Below are 25834 nucleotides of genomic sequence, written 5' to 3' on the forward strand. Positions count from 1 at the left end.
ATTCTAAGCTAAAAATGAGACATTTCAAATAATAAATATAATTGCTTACCTTTTTAAGGCTAGGTTGAAACAAAACCGCTTGCGCGACGTCTGTAAATGGGGGTTTTCAGGGTAAAACGGACAAATTAAAAATAGTTCGGGGACTTCATGCACCATGAATCTTCTATGGCAGCATAGACATATTGTTCTATCGAACACAACAGTTGTTTTGGCTTAAAATACAGCAGTTTCTTTTAAAGAGGAGTGCAAGAGCAGAAGCTCCTTTTTCAGTCTTGTCTGCGTTTTCCGCCTTATACGTAAAAGTTACTTGTTTTTTTAAAAATTATTATTATACTTTGGAGTGGGAACAAGTGAAGAAACGTCTTATATGTATCTCTTTCCAATGCTAAATCTGAATAAAAACATTGAACACAAAATTTTTTGCGGTTTTTCCACTTATCGCGGTGGGTTCTGGTTCCCATTAACCGCGAAAATGAGGGATCACTGTATAAGCTCACCTTTTTCAATGACACATCACAAGGAGCAAAATATGATGTCACTATAAGCAGTACTTTACTCTACTTCCAGCACATTTGATTACATTTTCCAGGTAATATGGGTGCACATTCCTGAACACTTCAGTAACAGTATTTTACTGCGCCCCCTGATGATACTTTGTCATTAGTGCAGCTCACGATTTAACAATCTGTCAGTGCTGAGGAAATAATGTTCTAGACTGTATATACAAACAGATCTGACTTGAAAAGATATTAATTTTCATATTTAAATGCAAACATGATGAAATACTTTCTTTTTCACATAGCTTGCTCCAGGTACACAATCTTAGCAATATTGCCTGTTTGTAGAAGATTAAGCAACACACGCAGCTTAGTGTGTTACTGCTCGTCGTCTTTACTCAGCTCTCCTGGGTCAGCTAATGTGCAAGGACAGGAATGTATTGACTCCTTACTGGACATCATGAATTGACTGACATCCCAGATCTGCAGGGTTTGCCAGAAACCTTGCAACGGAACCATAAAAGACATGAGGTTTCATCCACTATTGCTGCTCTTCTTTACATCCTTACAGAGGGCAACTTCTCAGGTGTCTGAATGGATCGAAGAAGTAGAAGTTAGTGGTAAGATCTATTATGCTGCCTTGTTTGTGCTGCTGACAAAGCTGGTTTCAAGATTGTCTTTGAACTATAATGACTTTTTTGGTATGTGATAAATCGATATTTCCTAACCTATATCAATCCAAGGTAACTATTAATATATGGCGGAAAACACAGGCAAGGCTGAAAAAGCAGTTTCTGCTCTTGCACCCTTCTTTAAAACAAACTGCAGTATTTTAAGCCAAAAGAACTGTTGTGTTTGATAGAACAATATGTCTATAGGCTGCCTTAGCAGTTTCATGGCGCATTAAGCCCCACAACTATCTTTAATTTGTCCGTTTTACCCTGGAGATATTTTGGATGATAAATAATCGATCCAAACATGGAAAAAATGAAAAATAAACATTTAAAAGGGTAAATATATGAAAAGGAATATCTCGACCACTCCTTGATGTCTTCGATTTCTTCATCGCAACCCTTGTTATATTACCATGTTTCACCCATAAAATCCCCAAAAAGTCTTGACACTCGTTGATACTTGCTACACGGAGCTTTTGGATTGAAACAAGGTAAGTACGCGATAATATCTTGTTAAAATCATGGGGTCTTTAGTTATCCTCTCTCATGCTCTCACCTCCAGTAAGAGTTTAGGGGTAATTTTTTTTTTTTAATGCCCTCCTGTTCTTTTTCTTCCCCAAGAAAATTGATATTTTAAGCTTTCCAATGATGTATCACATGCATATAGGACAATTTTGAAATTTGGCCAAATTGAGGATCTCTCAGCGGATCTTCAAATCACATGAGTGTTTTCCGCCATATATTAATCTGGGAAAAATGTTACAGTTTGTCATCAAAGTATCTCTCTCACTAATGTGCTGCCTCAGATTGGTTGGGATTGGGAATAACCAGACAATTGGACTTCAGTCACAGGGACTAAGACTTCAGTCGACTCGTGTCGCAAATTTGATGACTTGCAACTCGATTAGGACTTGAAGGAAAAAAATGCGGAAAACTCACTTGACCTGGGAGGGTCAGAGACTCGAGATTTGACTTGTGAGGTGATAACTCTGGACTCGACAAGATGACTCCAAAAATTGGAATCGTAGATTGGATCCCACCTACCTGTGATCTGCTTTGTCGCCTTGGCTACTCTCGCCACGCCCTCACGGAACATCATAGCAGTCAAAAATCAATCAAATTCCCTGCAGACTCAACTGCATAGTTTGTTTTTCTGTTTTTTATTTTTACACTGACAGTAAGGTTTCCTCAAAGACCTGAGTGCTTTGTGTGTGGGCTGAGGAACAATGTTGAAGGCCTTGACTAGCCAGTGACTTGACTCATCACCTTTTTTGACTTGACACGACTTGTCTTTACAGCCTTGTGATGAGGCTCGACTCGACATGACTTCGAGACTCGACTCAACCTCGAGACCTGACTCGTCATAATCTCATGACTCAACTCGACTTCCCCAAAACGCAGGGCCGGCCCAGCCTATACGCAGACTATGCTGCTCCTTTGGGCCCCTGACCACTGGGGGGCCCCCAATCTGGCAATTAATTTATATTCCATTTTGTTTACTACAGTTTGCTTTATTTGACTTTTGTCAGTTTTGATACTTGATTACAAGCTTAAAAAAAATAAAAGTTCTTTCTCAACTTCGTTCTGTTCCTCCCCCAAATGGCCTGGGCTGGCCCTGCCAAAACATACCGTAATTTTTAGACTATAAGCTGCTACTTTTTCTTGCTGTTTCTACCCTGCAGCTTTTATAAGGAAGTGGCTTATTTAGGCAAGGCAAGGCAAATTTATTTATATAGCACAATTCAACACAAGGCAATTCAAAGTGCTTTACATCACATGAAGATTATAAAAATCACATTTAAAATCAATACAACGTAAAAACCAAGACAATCAAAATTGGAAATAAAATTATACATAAAAATTGCATTTAATCACAAATAGAATAAAAATAAATAAATAAAAATAAAAACTACTAATAATAATAATTGAAATCAGCAATGAAGATAAGCACAAGAGGAATAGAAAGCAGGTAGATTGAAATATATAGACAGTTATGGATATGCAGTGCTAAACAAAAGCGTTTTTAGCCCTGATTTAAAGGAGCTAACATTTTGAGCATACTTCAGACGTTCAGGTTACTTGTTCCAGAGGTGAGGAGCATAATAACTAAATGCTGCCTCACCCTGCTTGGTTCTTGTTCTTGGAACATACAGGAGACCGGTTCCAGACGACCTTAGGGGTCTAGATGTCTCATAGGAATCTAACAAATCAAGCATGTATTTTGGTCCAAGGCCATTAAGTGTTTTGTAGACGAGCAGTAGTATTTTATAGTCTATCCTTTGACTCACTGGAAGCCAGTGTAGCGATTTCAAAACCGGTCTAATGTGGTCCAGCTTCCTTGTATTTGTGAGGACTCTGGCTGCAGCATTCTGTACTAGCTGCAGCTTCCTGACTGATTTTTTTATCAAGACCCGTAAATATACCATTGCAATAGTCCTATCTGCTGAAAATGAATGCATGCAGAAGTTTTTCCATGTCTTGTTGAGTCAGAAGCCCCTTATTTCTGGTAATATTTTTTAGGTGGTAATAAGCAGATTTAGTGACGGACTTTAGATGGCTATCAAATTTTAGGTCTGAGTCAATAATTACGCCAAGGTTTCTGACTTGATTTGTAGCTGTAAGTGACATTGTGCTAAGGTGCCTGCTTATCTTTGACCTTTCCTTTTTTTGGCCCAAAAATGATCACTTCTGTCTTCTCCACATTTAACTGGAGAAAATTCTGGCACATCCATTCATTGATTTGATGAATGCATTTACTCAGGGAGACTAAGGGACTATATTCATGTGGGGACACAGAAATGTACAGTTGTGTCATCTGCATAGGTGTGATAGGAGATGTCATACTGTTCCATAATCTGAGCTAAGGGAAGCTTATAGATGTTAAATAAGAGTGGTCAAAGAATTGACCCTTGAGGTACTCCACACGTGAATTTGGTTCGTTCTGACTGATGGTTTCCGATTGACACAAAAGAAATCCCTATCACTTAAATAGGATGTGAACTACTGAAGAATAGTGTCAGTCAGCCCTACCCACTGTTCCAATCTGCTGAGTAGTATGTTGTGTCGAATGCGGCGCTGAGATCCAATAGTAGCAGAACAGATGATTTGCCTGCATCGGTAGTCCGACAAATATCATTTAGGACTTTGATAAGCACGGTCTCGGCGCTGTGTTGTTGCCGAAATCCAGATTATTTAAGTTTTATTTTTTTAATTTTTATTTTTTTACACAAACGAGCTTCATATTTTCTTGTTAAAAATAATAAAAAATGGATAATTAGACATATTTTTTTTTAAAATGGCTTTCCAAATTTTGCCATGACATAGCTCTCAACCACTACACTAACTGATAAAGCTTGCCAGAAGCTCGTCAGACTTACTCAAAAACTCAGGATTTTATAGATGAATATGGCTCCATCTGATACTACATAATGCTACAAAAGAACAATTTTAAATGGATGGGCATCCACTATTTTCTACGACAAGAGAACGAGATGCTAGCGTTGATTAGCTGTTTTCAACTGGCACTCGGAGCAGATGCTACAACAGAGTTGCTGTGTAAGAGCTAGCGCTATCTATTAACTGTTTTTAGAGGATTTCATCCACTTCAAGTTTAGAAGGCAAGGTAAAGTGGATTATATATCTTTGCAAATGACCTGTTTTAGAAAGTTAGTTTTTAAGCATTCAGACAAAATGCGTTAATGAATATATTTTGAGCAAACATTTCTGTGCAACATCTATGTAAATATCCAATGTTAAGATATGGACACCTGCGGTTTACAGTCCGGTACGGCATATATGTGCATTTATTTCTAAAATTTTGTGAAATTTGGCCAGTGCGGCTTATAATCAGGTGCGCTTTATAGTCTCATTCTTACCGTAATTTGTGGACTAATTTATGACTCAAATCTTAGTGACTCTTGCAATTGTCAGGGAATAACTGAGATATTTTCCTCTGTGAGTTTAGGAGAAAGCTTTCTAATGTCTCTCCAGTAGGTGACACAGAATGGATTGCCCAACCAGATTTTCTTGGGGACATATACTGGTCAGGGACAGCACCACTTTGTGTGTCCGGCTGCAAGGCACGCCACCGGGAGCTTAGGAGGGACCCATGTGGAGACTCCAACTGCTGCTGGCTAGGCTACAAGTCCCTGTGCAGAGGTAACACAAAATGAGCTGTACTGTGCTGAACAGTCAGCGTATGGTGCTAAAATACCTGTGCTTATACTATTGCTAGTGAACTGCGGCAAGCCAGATGTGGATTACAATGGAATCGTATATGGAAATGACTGGTGGGTAGGATCTGTGCTGAGGTATTCTTGTCGGCCTGGCTTCATGCTGGTGGGAAACGCCAACAGGACTTGCCAAGCAAATGGCCTCTGGACTCCCAAACCTTCCTGCCTCAGTATGTATACGTAACACGACAAAATATGACAGCCCTTTATTTCGTCCTCTTTATAATCCCTGCCCTTTTTTCCCCCCCACATCTTTTGTAGGAATGTGCAAAAAGGGCTCCATTGAAATCAGTGAGCGGGAACTCAATGGGACATGCAACTCTACATGTGCATACAAAAGCTACTCAGGGCCTCCCAAATTAGGCTGCACTCAGATAAACAACTGCAAGAAGAAGGAAACTGGCTGGAAGCGTTTCTTTGCTCAGTGTATCCCTTGCATCTGTGACTGTGCGTTATCTTGCCGTGAGTACCAGAAATCTCACTTTAATGCCGTCTGTGTTGTCTTAGACAAGGCCGGCCCAGCCTATACACAGACTATGCAGCCGCTTAGGGCCCCTGACCACTAAGTGGCCTCCAATCTGGCAACCTCATTTCATACATTGTTAATAGAGCATCGTGAATAATGTGGCGCGCATTGTCATTTATCCATGCAAACATCAATTTTCTTGTCATTACATGTCATTTGGGGTGAGAAGTTTGAAGTATGCAGTGCAACAAAATATGATTAATACACAGAAAATGGACGTATGTATGGGTTTCACAGAACACTGTGATGTAATGGTTGGTCAAAAATATGGGCCCCATGGCATTATTTTGCTTAGGGCCCCCAAATGGCCTGGCCGGCCCTGGTCATAGATATAGCAATTCAAGTGTGTTTTAGTGGTAAATGTGGCTATTACTGTCATGTGAAAACATTTGTTCACCCTATCACATATTCAGTTCTTAATTTATGATTTTGTTTTTCTTTATCTCTGGAAAAGAAAATGATTTAATTGCAGGTAAACAACAAAAATTGTTTTACTCATTAAACCAAATACAGTATGTCAACAAAAAATGCATATTCGAACTGAGGAAAAAGTTAGGACACCCTACCACCTAATAGCTAGTGTTAACCCCTTTGGCTGAAATAACTTCAGTGAGACACTTTCTGTAGCCATCTACCAGTCTTTGACATCGGTCTGAAGAAAGTTTGCCCCACTCCTCAATGCAGAATACTTTCAGTTGTGAGATGTTTGAGGGGTTATTTGCATATGGCGGAAAACACAGACAAGTTTCTGCTCTTGCACCCCTCTTTAAAATAAACTGCTGTATTTCAAGCCAAAACAACTGTTGTGTTTGATAGAATAATATGTCAATATGCTGCCATAGCAGATTCATGGCGCACTAAGCCTCCGAACTATTTTTAATTTGTCTGTTTTACCCTGAAAACCCCCGTTTACAGATGTCGGGCAACCGCTTTTCTTTCAACCTAGCCATAAAAAGAAGTAATTATTTTTATTATTCAAAATGTCTAACATTTTTAGCGTAGAATCATTAATTGATGTCTAATATTTGGTTTAAAAAAAAAAAAAACGACTTTGAAAAATTATTCAATTGCATATTTTAAACTTTTAAACGAATTACGTCACAATGAAAAATTTGTCGTCTGTAAAAAAGTCACAGATATCTACCTCATAACTATCGCTTAATTTTATTTTTTTCGTTACTGTCGCATTTTCCCCCAATATGGTAGATGATAAATAATCGATCCAAACAAAGAAAAATTGAAAAATAACATTTAAAAGGGTAACTATATGAAAAAGAAAATCTCAACCACTCCTTGTTGTCTGCGATTTCTGCATCGCGACCCTTGTTATATTACCACGTTTCACCCATAAAACCCCAAAAAAATTCAGCTGTGTCCATTCACAGCTGTGTCTTCACACTCAGTGATACATGCTACATGGAGTTTTTGGATCGAAACAAGGTAAGTACGCGATAATATCTTGTTAAAATCGTGGCGTCTTTAATTCTGCTCTTGCGTGCTCTCGCCTCCAGTTAGGGTTTTGCTGTTTAAAAAAATGTTTTTTTTTTTTTTTTTTTAAATTGCCCTTCTGTTCAAAATGTTTCTTCCCCCAGAAAATTGAGATTTTAAGCTTTCCAATGATGTATCACACATGCGTATCGGACAATTTTGAGTTTGGCCAAATTGGGGGTCTCTGAGCGGAACGTCAAGTCACCTGAGTGTTTTCCTCCATATACAGCCCATTTCCAGTCACCCCACAGCATCTCAATGGGATTAAGATCTGGGCTTTGACTCGGCCATTCCAGGACTCTCCATTTCTTCCTTTTCAGCCAGCCCTTGGTGGATTTACTTGTATGTTTTGGGTCATTGTCATGTTGCAGGGTCCAGTTTCGCTTCAGTTTTAATTTTTTCACAGATGATCTCACATGTTCCTTAAGCACACTCTGATACATGATAGAATTCATGGTGGATTCTATGATGGTGAGCTGGCCATGTCCTGCTGCAGAAAAGCATCCCCAAACCATGACACTTCCACCTCCATGCTTCACAGTTGATATGAGGTTCTTTTCCTGGAATACTGTATTGGGTTTACGCTAAACATGTCCTCTGTTCTGGTGTCCAAATAATTCCGTTTTAGATTCATATGTCCAAAAAACATTATTCCAGAAGTCCTGGGCTTTGTCTACATTCACTTTGGCAAACTTCAGTCTGGCCTTCATGTTCTTCTTGGAGAGCAAAGGTTTATTCCTTGCACACCTCCATTGAAGGTGAAACTTGTGAAGTCTCGTTCTGATTCTAGAGGCATGCACTTTCACATCAACAGTAGCAAGAGTAACCTGTTGGTCCTGTGATGACAGTTTAGGGTTTTTGGAGACTTCTTTTAGCATCTTCCGGTCTGCTTTCTTGCTTGGACAGCCAGACCTGCATATGTTGGCAGTTGTTTTGAATGTCCTCCACTTGTGCACTATTTTCTGGACAGTGGAATGGCTGATTTTATATTCCAGGGGTCCCCAAACTTTTTCCTGTGAGGGCCACATAATGGACCAAACATGTTTTTCAGAAAGCCACAATCAAATAACCCTTTCTGGATACTTCACGGAACAAAAGTTAAAAAAAAGAAATTAAATAAATAAATAATAATAATATAATGTAATGTAATATAATATAATATAATAATAACACTATTAATTAAATAGATAATAACCAAATAACCCTCTCTGGGTTCTTCACAGAAAAAGCCAGGAAATAAATAACACAAGTTAAAAAAAAAAAAAAAAAATGTTCACGGGGCCGGACCAAATGTGGGGGCGGGCCAGTTTGGGGACCCCTATTATATTCTTTTGAGATCATTTGAAATCCCTTACCATACTCATAAGCGTCTACAATCTTCTTTCTGAAGGCCTCAGACAGCTCCTTTGATCTCACCATGGTGTTTTCTCTTACTTAAACAGTCAGTCACTGTTGAAAGTATTCTGCGTTGAGGAGTGGGGCAAACTTTCTTCAGACTGATGTCAAAGACTGGTAGATGGCTACAAAAGCGTCTCACTGAAGTTATTTCAGCCAAAGGGGGTAACACTAGCTATTAGGTGGTAGGGTGTTCTAACTTTTTCCTCAGTTAGAATATGCATTTTGGTTGATATATTTGGTTTACTGAGTAAAACAATGCTAATTTTTGTTGTTTACCTGCAATTAAATCACTTTGTTTTCCAGAGATAAAGAAAAACAAGATTTAATAGGCCTAATTTTTTCACATGACTGTATGTCTGTCTCACTGTTGAGAGGTTTCTGGGTTGGAGTTTCAGATTCATCCCTCCCCATGCAAGCATGAGTTTTCTTCAGGCTTCCTCTGAAATTGAAGACTAAAATGTTCATAGGTGTGAATATGGGTGCGATTTGTCCAGAGTGAACCAGCCGGCATCTTGCCCAAGGTCACAATGATAATGAGGACAATTATTATTGTTGCATTTCTTAAAAATCTAGTTGAAGTATATCAAACTAAAATGGTGTCACTCTTTTGAAATTTGACCTTTTTTTTATGACCAATTTTTGTGTGTATGTGTGTGTGTGTGTGTTTCTTTTCAGTATCCACCGGCTAATATATAAAGACACCAATGGGAGACATCTGGAGATACAAATGGCAAATTGTTCATCTGAACCAACTGTGCTGTAAAATGGAACAAGTAATGTTCGGCAATTATTGAATCAAGTCAAGTCACATTTTTCCTTCTCTTTATTTTACAGTATTCCAAGATTTTTTTCTCAAAGTGTACAATTTAAGTAGGACCCAGGATGGATTATTATTATCACAGTATACCTTATGCTTACCCTACTTTGTGGTTTATTGGACATTAAGGTGAACCACATGAGTGGAATGAAACTGTAGATTAGCGTTTCCACTGCTTTGTCCATCTGTCTCTAAAGGAGCTGAAACCTTAATCTCATTGCAAAAGGGAGGAGCATTACTGGGAAAGACATGGGTCACTTTTAAAGGAGAAAATGTTGGTGAGTTAATTTTTTATAAGCAACATGCTGCAGGAAGGTCTGAAAAATGGAATGGCCCCAGATTAATTTTGTCGGCAAAATATTCATTTTCAGCTTGTAATAATGAAATGTTGAAGATGCAGCATTGCCTCTGCTGTTTTTGCCCCTTGATTTAAATGCATCTTTTACTTTAATAATTTAGTTTTCTTTTTAAAGATGCAAATGGTGTACTTGCTATACTCAACCACCAGGGGATGCTGTTTTCATTTTTTTTTTCTTAAACCTATTTAAGCGAAAAGATGTTTTCATATTTTCATAGTGACGTCCCAACACTTTTCAGGTGATTTCGTGCCATCCACTGAAGGTATTTCAAGACTATTTGGCCCAAGTACTGAATCTCAACACAATGTGTTCATTTTCTGATGGTACGTAGCAGCCAATTCCTGTAAAAGGAGAAAAAAAAACACAGATTATAACTGCTCGGATTATGTATGTTCATTTTACAAAAACTGTCAGTACTTGGTTCATTAAAACAAAATCAAGGTGATCTTTTGTGGTTCTCATGAGTAAGATTGTGTTTTCTGGTGGCTAGTGGACAACGTGGCATTATAAAACACATTTTTTATCCCAGGATGACAACACCAAAAGCAAGGGCGTAGGTTTGCATAGGAAAGGTGGGGACATAACACTACCAACTTTTCATGATGCTCAAATTGTCCCCACCAACTGTTAGGCAACCTTATTTGCATTATATAATACAGTGCCCTCCATAATTATTGGCACCCCTGAAAAAGATGTGTTTTTTAGCTTCTAATGATTTTTTAAAAAATTCAAATAATATGGGACCTTAATCGAAAAAAAGAGAAAAATCCAACCTTCAATGCAAGTGCATTTATTCAGTGGGGAAAAAATCCCACTTAAAGAAATAATTATTTGACATCAAATAATGTGTGTCACAATTATTAGCACCCCTGGTGTTAATACTTTGTACAACCCCCTTTTGCCAACAAAACAAGGTCTGGGGACTGAGATGGCCATGGAAGGAGCTTGATTTTTGTGTCTGGTGAACCATTTCTGTGTAGATTTGGCCATATGTCTAGGGTCATTGTCTTGCTGAAAGACCCAGTGACGACCCATCTTCAGCTTTCGGGCAGAGGGCAACAGATTTTGATTTAAAATGTCCTGGTATTTCAAAGCATTCATGATGCCATGCACCCTAACAAGGTTCCCAGGGCCTTTGGAAGCGAAACAGCCCCACAGCATCACTGACCCACCCCCATACTTTACAGTGGGTATGAGGTGCTTTTCAGCATGCGCATCTTTCGTGGCACGCCAGACCCCTTAGAGTGTTTGATGCCAAAAAGCTCAATCTTAGTCTCATCTGACCAAAGCACACGATCCCAGTTGAAGCCTGGGACCGAGTGTATTTTTGTGTGAGACCAAGATTGAGCTTTTTGGCAACAAACACTCTAAGGGGCAGTTTACATAGTGACTCTCCAAGAATATGAAAAACGTCAAATTTGCATTTGCATTTGCGTCTTCATTTGAACAATGTCGTGATTCCGCATGAAAACGATGTAGTATTCATGCCAGGCCCTAGGGGGCAGTGCAGATTTACTGGGAGACAGAGAATGATGCACTTTGATCCCACCAAGCTCCCTTAGCCCGGAAAAAAAATATACCCGCCCACTTGAAGCAATGTCATTTTTCTTTTGCTCAAAAAGGCACAAAAATTGAAACGTTCAACATATTTAATTTAAAAATATTATTAAAATAGTAAATCAAAGCCGACATTCTGCCATATTTGCTGTTTTTAATGTTTAGTAGCACCGCTGCGCACGCCCAATGTGATGTGTACGAGTGCTGACGTTAACGAAACGGTCTCGCGCCGCAGGAGCCTTTGATATGCATGCCGAGGAAGCCCCCCTCGACCCCCCCAATCGGATTCTTCCACTTTGGAGGTAGGATTCAGAATTTTTCATCTTCGCCAACACCATATGCACGCGAGGCGAGTCCGCAACTCAGTCATTGCGTCTTTGTGTCGCTTTGTGTAAACTGCCCCTAAGTGGGTCTGGCGTGCCACGAAAGATGCGCATGCTGAAAAGCACTTCATACCCACTGTGAAGTATGGAGGTGGGTGAGTGATGCTGTGGGGCTGTTTCCCTTCCAAAGACCCTGGGAACCTTGTTAGGGTGCATGGCATCATGAATGCTTTGAAATACCAGGACATTTTAAATCAAAATCGGTTGCCCTCTGCCCGAAAGCTGAAGATGGGTCGTCACTGGGTCTTCCAGCAAGACAATGACCCTAAACATATGGCCAAATCTACACAGAAATGGTTCACCAGACACAAAATCAAGCTCCTCCCATGGCTATCTCAGTCCCCAAACCTTGTTTTGTTGGCAAAAGCGGGTTGTACAAAGTATTAACTCCAGGGGTGCTAATAATTGTGACACACATTATTTGATGTCAAATATTTTTTTCTTTATGTGGGATTTTTTCCCCACTGAATGAATGCACTTGTATTGAAGGTTGGTTTTTCTCTTTTTTTCCATTAAGGTCCCATATTATTTGAATTTAAAAATATATATATTAGATGCTAAAAAACACATCTTTTTCAGGGGGGCCAATAATTATGGAGGGCACTGTATCTTTATTAAGGCATCTTTCTGATGATGCCCATGTACTCGACATATGGGGTTGTTCAGATCCGTTTAATATTGTTCATCACACTAATAGGTGTCCCAAAGCAGCACGTTAATGAAAACGAAAATCCCCATGACTCGTTACAGCTCATTAAGGAAGGATCCCTAAGATGTGATGTATTCCAGGGAGGATACTCACCCACATCCAAACGCTTGTATTCCCCTGAGTTTTCAGACAAAATCTCCCAGTAAGTTTTGTCTCTGTCATTTCCAAACACGCCATTCACACTCTCCAAAAACAGGCCATAGTTTGGGTCCTCCTTCATGGTGAACCTGATGGATACGAAATACGAGTTGCACTTTGGATAGACTTAAACGTGTGTGTGTGGAAGTAGGGTTCGTACATGAAGTCAGGTCGTGACTCCTGTATTCTCCTCAAAGCCCCTAGCAGCACACCACCCTCAACCACGGATGTGAAATGGGTCTCGGGACTCATGTTGGAAAGGTCATTCTCAACAGAGAGTAGGAGTGGAACAGATGCCTGTCCTGAACAGCAATGTTACATGACATAAAGTGCAAAAGTTTACTTTTGTGGTTCAATTTAAAACCATGAACACATATTCACATAATGTAAGTTAACCAACTGACTATAGCTAAAGGAAGTAATAGCCACAAATATAGACATTTATAGTTAAATTGGTCAGTCTCTTGCGCCGCCAATCTAGACTTAGCAGTGATACTAACGATACGTTATTTGTTGCTGCGCCAGTATTTGTTTTTGAGATTGTTTTCAATGAATGCAATATTATCACCTGCAACTGTGAGAGTCCCTTGAATGGAGAACAGCAGGATGCCCACGGAGAGGAATGCTATTCTTGGTGATGCCATCTTGTATGAGCCTTTATTTCCTTCTCACTTGGACTTTTATTTATACTGAACGTAGCCCTTATCAGTACAAAACCCCTTTAGTTATGTAGTCAGTTACCACATACCAACACACCCTTTATTGAGGTTTAACTTCCCTATCTAAAAGTGCTAATCCTTATGACAGTGAGGTATTCAAACTAATTTAAATGACAAATCACTTGCCTTTGAAAGAGAAATGGTATTGCTGTGGGTGACGGCTACGCATATTTACACAAGGTAAATACATCATTACGCAATTCACATGTCTTTGAAGATATTTGAAGCCTTTAGTACTACTGTTTTTCTTGTTGTTTTTCCCCTTAAAGCAACATTAGGTAACTTTTCAACTTTTATAAAATATTTTCAAAACATTTGTGATGATATGTTGAGTGACAACTAGTTGAATGACACCTCTTCTATATCTTGAGGGGGTCTGTATCTCTTTCACCAGCACCCTTTAACTTTGGGGAAGGTGGCAGGAACCCTGCCACACAAAAAAATACAAATGTGCTGACTGCTTTACATCATACGTCACTTCCCCCTTTTGCCATTCGTTATAAAGGCGATGCAAGCTATTTTGTGCGAAATCGGCAAAGATGGCAGAACAACAAAAGAGACTGTTTTGGCCGAGAAAGGGAATTAAAAAAAAGGCTACCAGGAAAAATGATGCTCATAAATAAACATTGGCACAGCTTTCACTCGCTGGCATGACAAATTCGTCAGTTCTGACGAGTTCGGGTCGGGTGGGGGGTTTAGCCTCACTATGCCACACGGCTGCTAACCATCATATGCTATTGTTTAGCCACAACTGGATTCATTACCTCATTACTATTCATCCTTCACACAGGCTCTGGAAACAGAAAATGTCGTTTAATCCAGTGTTTTTCAACCTTTTCTGAGTCACGGCACGTTTTTACATTGGAAAAAATCTCGCAGCACACCACAAACCAAAAATGTTCCAAAATTAGTTTCTGTACAGTATATTTAATTATGAAACAATTTCTCAATATTTATACTTACTCAGTGTGGAACTTGAGCCTGTTTAGATGAACACAAAGCCGATATCCTGGCAGGAATCTTCTTCTACAGCTCTCAGTCTTGCTCTGTTTTTATTGTTTTATAGCAGTTAGGCTTGAAAAGCTCAGATTTATCAAACAGGCGGGCTTTAGCAATGTCTTTAACCGCATCGGGGCCAAGCATCTCGCTGACAATGGCTCTGCAGGCAGGTAGTATTAATGTCTCTTCCACAGTGTGGGACTGTCTTTGAGGCCTTTGTCATTTACCTTTGTCGTTTTTCTCAAAAAACTTTATCTGTGTTTTCACAAAGGCGAACAAAACAGTCCATCGACTTGTTTTGACGCGACGGGTGTTTAGTTTGTAGATCATGTTTAAACTTGCTTGGCAGCATGGCGCTGATGGATAGCTGCTCGTGTCATGTTCAAGAAGGTGTCAGGTGTGCCGCGAGAAATTATTATTATTATTATTTTTTTTTTTTACGTCGTCGGGCGGAATTGCAGTAGGAAAGAAGAAGTAGGTTGAAGGTTGAGGTCGCGTGCATGTTGCTTTCAAGAGCTGCTCGGATTTCTAGCCATCAGCCACCTTGCTGTCCTCGACAATGTGTTGGGGTAGGATTGGCGGTCGTCACAAATGGATAAGGTGGCTGATGGCTACAAATCTGAGCAGATCTTGAACGCAACGAGAGCAATACCTCACTCATGACGTTAAAAAAAAAAAAAAAAAAAAAAAAAAAAAAAAAAGCAATATTGGATCATTTTGTTGTGGCACACCTGACAATCTCTCACGGCACACTAGTGTGCTTTGGCACACCCGTTGAATAACACTAGTTCAATCCATCTGCAGGTGACTGGGAGCTCATGATTTTACGACACTATGCGGGTGTGCACTGGTCCTCATGGGAATAGCAGTCTTCCTTAAGGCAAAATGCTACCGCTTTTGTCCACCTGCGTCGCTAAAAACGACCAAAACTGTATGTGCATGTCTGCTCCCCTGTTAGGGATTCAAATATGACATGCTCCAAAGTGGGTTTTCTGCGGGTGTACGCTGATGGGCTCAGGCATTCCAAAAAGATCCGTGTTAGCTTCACTGAACACTAAATTGTGTATAGTTGGGAATGGCATTGTGCCTTGCGATTGAATGGGTATCATCTTCACTGGTGTAGAACTGATAACATTTTTAAAGGTAACCACGAAAGACTTGCAGTTCTTTAAAGATAAATTATTCAAACCCCTCTTATTGTTTTAGTTTTTATAAAATTTGAAAAATTTGTTTAACTAGTAGGTCGCCATTGTTGTTGACGATGCAATGCATTCTGGGCAGTGACGTCACTGGGCAGCGCTGCCGTACTTCCACAGTGTCACTCGTTAGCTACATTAACATGTCGTCAGTTCTGTCCTTCTAATTTGAACCTGAGTGGAAAAGTAATGAGCAGGACAGTACTGTCAATATTTCACAAAACGAGCAGCAAAAACAATTAAATGAAGGTCTCCAGCTGGACTCGAACTTCAGACAGCAAGCAGAAAACAATAACAGGGATTGCGTAAAAGGGTTTATTGAACACACAAAAAAAACACCCGATCGCGAAACGGGAGACACAAAGAGGGTCTGTTACAGTGGGTCGGGATCAATAAAAAAATAATTTCAAAAAAACGAGGGAAAACTGCGGTGAGAGGGAGACAAACGAAAAAAAACAACAAGGAAATTATGCCACAAGCAACGAAGGGATTTTAAAAATGTCAAATGGCAGCAAGTCAATATCTCGGCAAGCCGCCTAGGATCGTTTTAAAGACACTGCTGATGAGCTGGAATTGGATGCAGACACAATGTTGGGAACTCATCCCACAGCTCTGTAACAAAACAATCTGACCAGCAGAAGAATGTGACAAAATCATGACAGTTGTCATACTAGCTTCGCTTGCTAGCTGGCACAGCAATACTCCCATTCCAGTCCAACTGAGTCATCACACCCAGCGTACATTGCCTGCGTAAAACAAAACATGTATTAAATGTTATAAATTTTTAAATCAATGCCAATAATATATGTGTTTAGTGCTGCAACGATTGTTCGATTAACTCGAGTAATCAATTAGAAAAAAGATTCAAATTAAAATTTGCTGCTTCAAGTAGTTGTTTAATTAAAGTGTCACATGAATAATGAGGTGGCGTGTGAAAATCAACCTAAAACAACTCGGCAAGGACTTTCCAGAGAGTACTTGGTGAGTCACTTTTTAAACAATCATGTGGTGTTAAAAGCTGATTGAACTTTCTTAAAAGTGTATAATCTACATGACATGGTTAATGCTGATTGGGGATTAATAACAGAACCGTTAAATAATCTGCCAAATGATTCCATGGTATTGAAACACTCCCTACACTTGTCTCTGCGACAGTGCTCTGCGTTAGTGATGGCCGATACCAGTGATTTTGGATTCAATCCGATACCAAGTAATACCAAGGCCAAATATTGCGATCCCGATCCAATATCGATACCGGAAGTTCATATTTTATATACAACACATATATATTTATATACACAACCCTGCAGAGTTCTCAGCCATTCTGATGATATCTAATGTACAACTACAGCAAGCACTCAAAAACTATTAAAAGTCTCTTTGTGTCAAATATGCATTGCAATGGAAAAACTGCTGCTTTTAATAACTAGCAAAGCAGTTTCCCTAAAAACTCACAAACCAATCCATCAACAACAAAATCTGATTATTCACTCTTATTCTTTAACCCTGACCCTTAAATTCATATACGCAGAACATTTCCCTGCTACACGTTGCATTTGATCAAATTTTAATCTAAGTTAAATATTTTCTAATTAAAGAACAAATTAATCGTAGCATGTTACTGCCCTCTAATAGTAGATCATCAAAAACATCCAATAAACAATAGTCACTTGCAATTCAAAAAAAAAAAAACATTTAACCTTTTTTATATAATGCGGTATGAACTTTGCTTTTCACAAACAAGATGTAGCTATAACTTTCCATTACAAAGCATATTCAATGGTGCTGCAAAGTTCTTTTTATGTAAGATGACAAAAACGCCATATTCATCGTTTCATATTGCACATCAGCCACTAATGCTTATATCGTCTCTGATTATCTATTAGCACCTACGTTACCTGGATAAGTCCTGCCTTTCGCAAACGCCACTTCTAAAGAGCTTGGCTTTTGCTCCGGCGGCGTGGTCTTTTTTCCCGTGTCCTCCTCGGCTTGAGCGGCACGTTTTTCATTTAATTCGTCATGTGCGTCGGGATGCACGTTTTTAAGGTGTTTCGTGAGGTTTGTGGTATTACCACAATATCTGACAATTTTGGCACAAACTGCGCACTAAGCCTCGTTGCTATTTTTTGAATTGAAATATGTCCAAACCAGACTTCTTTTACGTTCCATCGTCAATGCCGCAGCCATGCTACCAGCCTACCAGCTTCCAAATGTTTGTTGTGGCTGTGTTGGTGCCTCGTGAGAGGGGTGGAGGAAAAGCATGCTGATCCATACACAGGATAGGGACGTAAATAGGGGCGGGAGCAGACGCCGGTGCACTGCTTATGTGCGTGCACTGCTTACGTGCGTGTAGAACGCGAAAGAACGCACAAAAATATAGACAAAAAATAGACAAAGAAAATATAATACTGTATCTTAATTTTGCTTGGGGATCGATACCTAAAACTCAACACGCTGGATCGAAATATCGATATTTTGGTATCGATCTTCCTATCATTACTCTGCGTGTGCTAAATCTGTTGGCCCTCTAGGGGCCCCTGCTGGATGGGGGCTCTAGGCAATTGCCTGGTTTGCCTAATGGGACGCGACGCCTCTGCTGATTCCAAAATCGAATATATAAAACGATCACTTCCACACACATCCAAGCGGTCCATTTCATTCAGGTGCATAAAACACCACGTGAAATATGAAATAAACATGCTTTTTGGTCTCTGAGGTTCCCTTTAAAAACTATTTTTATTATGTATAATAAGAAAGGAAAAGTAGTGATTCCTCTGAACACTCCCACTCCCAATGCTGTGTAAAATTATCTCTATCTTTGGTCTACTTTCCACGTCAGCTGCGTGTAATGACAATTAGGCACATATATTCTCCAAGGGATTGAGACACGTTAGGCCCACTTGAACGCTAGTAACCCCGGCTGATTTACCGAAAATAACCCGGCCACTGCAGCATCAGCACCGGGCAGCTGCGCAGGTGCGGCCGTTAAAGGGACAGTGGAGCACTGAGTCTTCTGTTTACATTTACTTTGGTTTTCAAATACCCGTATGTAATCAAGCGAGTGGTTTTAATAGAGAGAGGGAAATTTCATCAAGCGGTGTGATGTGCCCTGAATGCACCGCCAACCTACTCTCGGAATGGAATTAGCAGGATACTAAGCAATCTTTCTTTTTGGCTAATACCTTTTGCATCTCTAGCAGCAGGAACGCCCTGCAAGCTCCCAGACCGGCGTGCGCACCCCTCACTCAAGCTCGCCGACTTTCCGACGTCCGCACGGCGAGCTACTGTTGCAGCACTTCAGTTCCATCCTGGCCGGCCCGAGGATAATCAGCCTTCCTCCTACTCATCCTCAACCGTCAACAATTGCGATGCGGACTCAGAGCGGATGAATATGTTAAAAGAAAACTCGGCTTCATATCAGTGGGGTGCAGCCGTAGTTTGACGCCGGACATGATTTTTATCACGGAAGTTGCCTGTGCAGAGGATGCGGGATGACGATAACACCATGAGCGGCTGCCGCACCCCGGGAGATCTTTTGACGAGAAGCAGCCTTGTTTTTGCACCCTCAAACGAATTGGATTTTTTTGGCCCTGGACTCTTCATCATAGCACCGACTGGGATTATTTCTTGGCGCTTCTGATGTACTGGGATCGTATTGTTTTTTCCCCAAAGGGCTCTCCTGTGGACTGTTGCTATCCCACCCAGAGAGGGAAAACAGTCGTCACACTTGCTTGTTTCAACACACAACAATAAGTAAGTGCAGTGTGTGTGGGGTGCAGCAATGTAAAGGAATGTCTACCTTAACGGATGTGACCTTAATATTAACATTGATGATTAATATGTCACGCCGAATGCATTTTCAGCAACATTTGTATTGGAATTCTTGCACATTTGCAGTGTTTTCCTAATGCACGCAGTGCAATTAATCATTTAGTATACAAATTTATGCCAGAGTGGGCAAGTGGTTAACACAAAAACCTCTCAGTTGTGATATTGGTCGAATCTGGCTCTGGTCTTCCTGTGTAATTTTAATGTTCTATACATATGCTTGAGTGGTACCCCGATTTACGCTCACATTCCAAACACTTAGGTTGATTTAGAGCTAACTAGTGTGATTGTGAATGCTTGTATAGGTGTGCCTTGTGATTTGTTGGTGACCAGTCTATAGTGTACACCACCTCTTGGCCAAAGTCAGTATACATATAGTAATACTGTAATAACATAATTATTATATTGTAATAACATGCTAGTAGTTAATAATCATATTTCTTCTTGATATAGGGGACTTTTACTATAGCGTGCTCACATGTCATGGCTGTGGCAGCCACACATGATGACACAACAGGCCGGCCTTCATCTTGAGTAAGAGGCCATTAAAGTCTGTTTTACTGCGTATATATTCAGCCTGGTAATGGAAATTCGCTAATGGCATGGTGATCAATAGAAGAGTCATGGTCAAGGTTCTTTATATGAGCGTATCAGGCTTGAGACAGGACTGTACGCTGTGTATTTACACGGAATTCAAAGGTTTGGTCAATGAGATGACATGCAGTTGGGTAAGAGCGACAATAACCACACCTTTCTTTTTTTTAGCTGTACATAAAGTACATACACTAATCTTACTTTTAAACTAGGCATGATATAGTCTTTTAGGTGAGTCTAAACCCACAGTCGCAGCTCAATATTATTACCATCAGAACAAAAATAATTGGATTATTTTCATGCGTATGACTCGTATCATGTTTACATTACACACTTTTTCTCAACACAGACAGTTACCAGAGAGAGAAAAACACCACGTTTTACCACCGCTAGACACACTAAACATGCTGGAGTTAACTCTCATAGCTGGTGGGAAACGTTAATGACAGTGTTTACTAACCTTTACTTTTGTATTAATGCGAAATCACATTGGATGTATTGCTTCCTCGGCAGCCACCCTCTGCAAACATGTTTTACATATCGGTTTGTGCTCCTCTAAGTCGCGGCTGTCTGTAACTTTTCTGTAGCCGAAGTATTCCCATACCAGCGATTTCATTTTCTTCGATGGGGGAAAAAGTGACAAAGGTTAACTAAGGACCCAAATGCTCGAATGTTCCGTTTAAACAAAAAGGTTTATTATTCATTCCATTGGATTTCAAAAGAGACAACAAAAATTCACAGCACTTGCTGGATATAAAAAAAACTGAGCAAAGTCCACAAAGTAACAAAAAGGCCCGCGGGGCTTCCCCGCCCGTCTGTGTGGCTGTCGTGCGCCCGCTGGGGCTCACGTGCTGCTGTATGCGGTAGGGCATGCTTGGGTTGGGGGTCCTGGTGCCGGGATTGGTGATGGGGCGGCGTAGGGTTGGTCGCCAACGGGCTTACATTCATAAGAGATTCACATGATTACTGGGTTCTAGATCACAGAACTGATTTGTGTACACTCTCTTTCAATCACTTAGCTTATAGACACCCCCACCCCCGTCCCCCTCTTTCACTAGCCAATAGGCCCCCACATGGTGTAAACCGGAAATACATCTCGCTGACGATGGCAGTAACATATTAATAATTAGTCTAGATGTTCTATGTATTTCTTGTTGTTGTTTGTGTATGTGTTTCTTTTCTTTCTTCTCTTGTGTTGCTTTTCTTCTGTCCCCCCTAATCCCTTCCTGTTCGCTGCTTTGTCATAATAAAAAGGTATTTTGAATGATCACAATGGGAGTATATCAGACTCTCAATGTGAAACATTAAAACTGTTCAGACAACCCGGGCACTTAGACTTCCATTCTCTGTGTCAAACAGCTGAACAGGACAGGTTAAAAAAATAAATTAAAAAAATAAATAAAAATAATAAAAGAAAATTTTACAATTTTTATTAAAACGAAAACATTAAGAGGGGTTTTAATATAAAATCTCTATAACTTGTTCTAACATTTATCTTTTAAGAACTACAAGTCTTTCTATCCATGGATCGCTTTAACAGAATGTCAATAATGTTAATGCCATCTTGTTGATTTATTGTTATAATAAACAAATACAGTACTTATGTACCGTATGTTGAATGTATATATCCATCTTGTGTCTTATCTTTCCATTCCAACAATAATTTACAGAAAAATATGGCGTATTTTATAGATGGTTTGAATTGCGATTAATTGCGATTAATTACGATTAATTAATTTTTAAGCTGTAATTAACTCGATTAAAAATTTTAATCGTTTGACACCCCTAGTAAGAACACAATGTAAAGGCAAACCTTGTGGTTCTCCTTATTTGATTGTATTAATGCCTCCAGACAGTGGCGGAACAAATGTGAACAGGGCCTGGGTGCGATGAGCATAAACAGGACCCCCTGCCCCGATTGGATCGTCCCACAGGGGGGTTTCAAATGATCGTCCGATGTTTGTGTGAGTGTGTCGATATAAATAATATAATAATAATATAAAGCTCCATGCATCATCTTAGCTTTCTGTTTGACCCTACCTTTTCCCAACCACACCCACTTGACATCCACAAACCAGGCCCCTTAGAGCAGTATTTTTCAATCTTTCATGAGCCACGAGCACACTTTTTTCATAAAAAAAAAAAAAAAAAAAAAATCCTAAGGCACCCCACTAGCAAAAAATGTAAAAATGTATTTCTGTAACACAAACAATACTAACAAAAACACATTTTATAATCATATTTTTACTCACTCAGTCTGACACCTGGGATTCTTTATTGGAGTATGTATCACTGCATCCCCTTTGAAAGTTAATCATGCTATGTTCAGTTCTTCTTTGCAGTCTAGAAGAAATCCCAATGAAAGATAGCTTTTGCTTATTTTCTTACACCAGACACACTCCAAGAGGAAGTGGTCTTTGCTTCTTTTTGACAGCCATTCAATGAATTATGTCCAGCTATCAGTTAGCATCTTTCACTTTAAAATCCTTTTCCATCGCTGTCATTGTTATACTTTCGCTAGCTAGCTGCTACCGCTAGCCCCAATGCCACTCTTACCTCTTCTGCATCACTAAACAAAGTACCGTAATTTTCGGACTATAAGACGCATCTGACTATAAGCTGCGACCCACCAAATTTGAGACGGCATTTGTTCGTAGATAAGCCGCACTGGACCATAAGCCGCAGCTGTCCTAACTGTATTATGGGAAGTGTTGGGCACATTACTTTAAAAAAGTAATTAGTAGGGCTGTCAAACGATTAAAATTTTTAATCGAGTTAATTACAGCTTAAAAATTAATTAATCGTAATTAATCGCAATTAATCGCAATTCAAACCATCTATAAAATATGCCATATTTTTCTGTAAATTATTGTTGGAATGGAAAGATAAGACAAGATGGATATATATATATTCAACATGCGGTACATAAGGACTGTATTTGTTTATTTTAACAATAAATCAACAAGACGGCATTAACATTATTAACATTCTGTTAAAGCGATCCATGGATAGAAAGACTTGTAGTTCTTAAAAGATAAATGTTAGTACAAGTTATAGAAATTTTATATTAAAACCCCTCTTAATGTTTTAGTTTTAATAAAATTTGTAAAATTTTCAATCAAAAAATAAACTAGTAGCCCGCCATTGTTGATGTCAATAATTACTTACACAATGCTCATGGGTGCTGAAGCCTATAAAATCAGTCGCACCCAAGCGCCAGCAGAGGGCAGCAAAACTCCACAAAACACAATTAACAAGTGGGCATTTGACTGTGCTGTCATTAAATCTGTCTGAGCGGGGCATGTGCGTTAATTGCGTCAAATATTTTAACGTGATTAATTTAAAAAATTAATTACCGCCTGTTAACGCGATAATTTTTGACAGCCCTAGTAATTAGTTATAGTTACTCACTACTTCTTCCAAAAAGTAACTGAGTTAGTAATTGAATGACTCTATAGTAAAAGTAACTAGTTACCAGGGAAAGTAACTATTTCCGTTACTTTAAAAAGAAGTTACTGTATGTCAAAGAATTTGAAATTTGAGCAGTATTCAGGTCAGTTGAATAGAGAAGAACAGACAGGTAGTTGTGTTATAGAACCTTGTAATATTTATTGCACCTCACCAGCAACAGATTTATCCTACACTTGAAGTGCAACAAAAATAAACAGTAAGATTTTTCACTACTAGCTATGTAGTAGTGTCAGTAATGGTAACGGCGTTTTAACGGCGGAAAAAATAATTAGTTAGATTACCCATTACTGAAAAACTAACGCCGTTATGTAACAGCGTTATTTATTACAGCGTTATTCCAAACCCTGATTATGAGATATTTACACCAAAAGATATTAACCAGTCACACTACATTTGATAGCGGCATCATAAGACTGTCATAAGATCAAATGAATCACCATGAACATTTGAACCAATTGGCTGCCAAGCTTCATTTGGCCATCACTGCTCCCTTGGAGGAGACATTCAACCTTTGCTGCCACCTGCTGTCAACACTGTTGTCGTCCAGCATGCCTCCTAACATGCATTGCAGCGCTAGAGATACATAAAAATCAAAAAACATGTTCTGTGCTAAATATATCTTCAGTTACTGTTGCAGTTGTTTCATTAATTGCTAAAAACATCACGAAATTAAATTTCTACTGGATCGTACAGCCAAGGAAGAGAGTTTATCGTCCGTCTTTAGAAATGTGTGGTTTATTTTGTTGCCGATATCGACCAAAAATGACGTAATGTGCGTGTTATAAAGTCCCTCGCAGAGAGCGCCAAGTCTGCAACACGGGACAAGTCTCTGAAAGTGTCCAATCCGTGTTATTCGCGGGATAGCTCTCCGTGTGTGAAAACAATGGGTAAATCCCGCGTCACCCTACGTGGAAATTTATCGCGATATACAGTGTATCACAAAAGTGAGTACACCCCTGGCATTTCTGCAGATATTTAAGTATATCTTTTCATGGGACAATAATGACAAAATGACACAATGAAAAGTAGTCTGTGTGCAGCTTATATAATAGAGTTAATTTATTTTAGCCTAAAAAAACTCAAAATATAGCTATTAATATCTAAACCCCTGGCAACAAAAGTGAGTACACCCCTTTGAAAAAACATACAGTGGGGCAAATAAGTATTTAGTCAACCACCAATTGTGCAAGTTCTCCTACTTGAAAAGATTAGAGAGGCCTGGAATTGTCAACATGGGTAAATTTCAACCATGAGAAACTGAATGTTTAAAAAAAAAAAAAAAAACAACAGAAAATCACATTGTTTGATTTTTAAAGAATTTATTTGCAAATCATGGTGGAAAATAAGTATTTGGTCACCGACAAACAAGCAAGATTTCTGGCTGTCAAAGAGGTCTAACGTCTTCTAACGAGGTCTAATAAGGCTCCACTCGTTTCCTGCATTAATGGCACCTGTTTTAACTCATTATCGGTATAAAAGACCCCTGTCCACAATCTCAGTCAGTCACACTCCAAACTCCACTATGGCCAAGACCAAAGAGCTGTTGAAGGACACCAGAGACAAAATTGTAGACCTGCACCAGGCTGGGAAGACTGAATCTGCAATAGGTAAAACGCTTGGTGTAAAGAAATCAACTGTGGGAGCAATTATTAGAAAATGGAAGACATACAAGACCACTGATAATCTCCCTCGATCTGGGGCTCCATGCAAGATCTCACCCCGTGGCGTCAAAATGATAACAAGAACAGTGAGCAAAAATCCCAGAACCACACGGGGGAACCTAGTGAATGACCTACAGAGACCTTGGACCAAAGTAACAAAGGCTACTATCAGTAACACAATGCGCAGCCAGGGACTCAAATCCCGCACTGCCAGTACACGTCCAGGCCCATCTGCAGTTTGGTCAGATGAAACCAAAGTAGAACATTTTGGTCGAAACGCAAGTTCCCGTGTTTGGAGGAGAAAGAATACTGAATTGCATCCGAAGAACACCATACCCACTGTGAAGCATGGGGGTGGAAACATGCTATGGGGCTCCTTTTTATGCAAAGGGACCAGGATGACTGATCTGTGTAAAGGAAAGAATGAATGGGGCCAAGTATCGAGAGATTTTGAGTGAAAATCTCCTTCCATCAGCAAGGGCATTGAAGATGAGACGTGACTGGGTCTTTCAACATGACAATGATCCCAAACACACAACCAGGGCAACAAAGGAGTGGCTTCGTAAGAAGCATTTCAAGGTCCTGGAG

General features: G+C 39.6%; 3 protein-coding genes across 6 annotated transcripts in view; 2 read left to right on the plus strand and 1 right to left on the minus strand.

Moving 5' to 3' along the window:
* Positions 1–812: 812 nt before the first annotated feature.
* Positions 813–10658, plus strand: si:ch211-117m20.4 (sushi, von Willebrand factor type A, EGF and pentraxin domain-containing protein 1). 3 transcript variants are annotated; one of them, XR_009061326.1, is made up of 6 exons: positions 822–1117; positions 5162–5329; positions 5406–5573; positions 5665–5865; positions 9491–9910; positions 10230–10656. XR_009061326.1 is itself a non-coding variant. In XM_057820808.1 (5 exons), the coding sequence occupies exons 1-5, from the start codon at positions 1024–1026 to the stop codon at positions 9502–9504; spliced, it is 642 nt and encodes a 213-aa protein (XP_057676791.1). In that variant the 5' UTR covers positions 813–1023; the 3' UTR covers positions 9505–10658. The 3 variants fall into 3 exon arrangements, 2 of the variants coding, with proteins under 2 accessions (XP_057676791.1, XP_057676790.1); XM_057820808.1 differs by having other exon boundaries at positions 813–1117; positions 5165–5329; positions 9491–10658; XM_057820807.1 differs by having other exon boundaries at positions 9491–10657.
* Positions 9600–14496, minus strand: LOC130906450 (transcobalamin-1-like). Of its 2 annotated transcripts, XM_057820810.1 has the most exons (4): positions 13347–14496; positions 12939–13080; positions 12734–12867; positions 9600–10332 (listed from the first exon to the last, which is right to left on the minus strand). In XM_057820810.1, exons 1-4 carry the CDS (start codon positions 13420–13422, stop codon positions 10265–10267), a joined length of 420 nt encoding a protein of 139 aa, XP_057676793.1. In that variant the 5' UTR covers positions 13423–14496; the 3' UTR covers positions 9600–10264. The 2 variants fall into 2 exon arrangements, with proteins under 2 accessions (XP_057676793.1, XP_057676792.1); XM_057820809.1 differs by lacking the exon at positions 9600–10332 and having other exon boundaries at positions 12582–12867.
* A 761-nt stretch (positions 14497–15257) lies between these two features.
* abcg4a (ATP-binding cassette, sub-family G (WHITE), member 4a) overlaps positions 15258–25834 on the plus strand; it is a 45772-nt gene continuing 35195 nt past the window's right edge. The window contains exon 1 of the mRNA XM_057820806.1: positions 15258–19445. The gene's annotated coding sequence lies outside the window, so the exon portion shown is untranslated. The remainder of the gene's footprint in view (positions 19446–25834) is intronic.

Source organism: Corythoichthys intestinalis, chromosome 18 (assembly GCF_030265065.1).
Source record: "Corythoichthys intestinalis isolate RoL2023-P3 chromosome 18, ASM3026506v1, whole genome shotgun sequence".
Lineage (NCBI taxonomy): Eukaryota > Metazoa > Chordata > Actinopteri > Syngnathiformes > Syngnathidae > Corythoichthys > Corythoichthys intestinalis.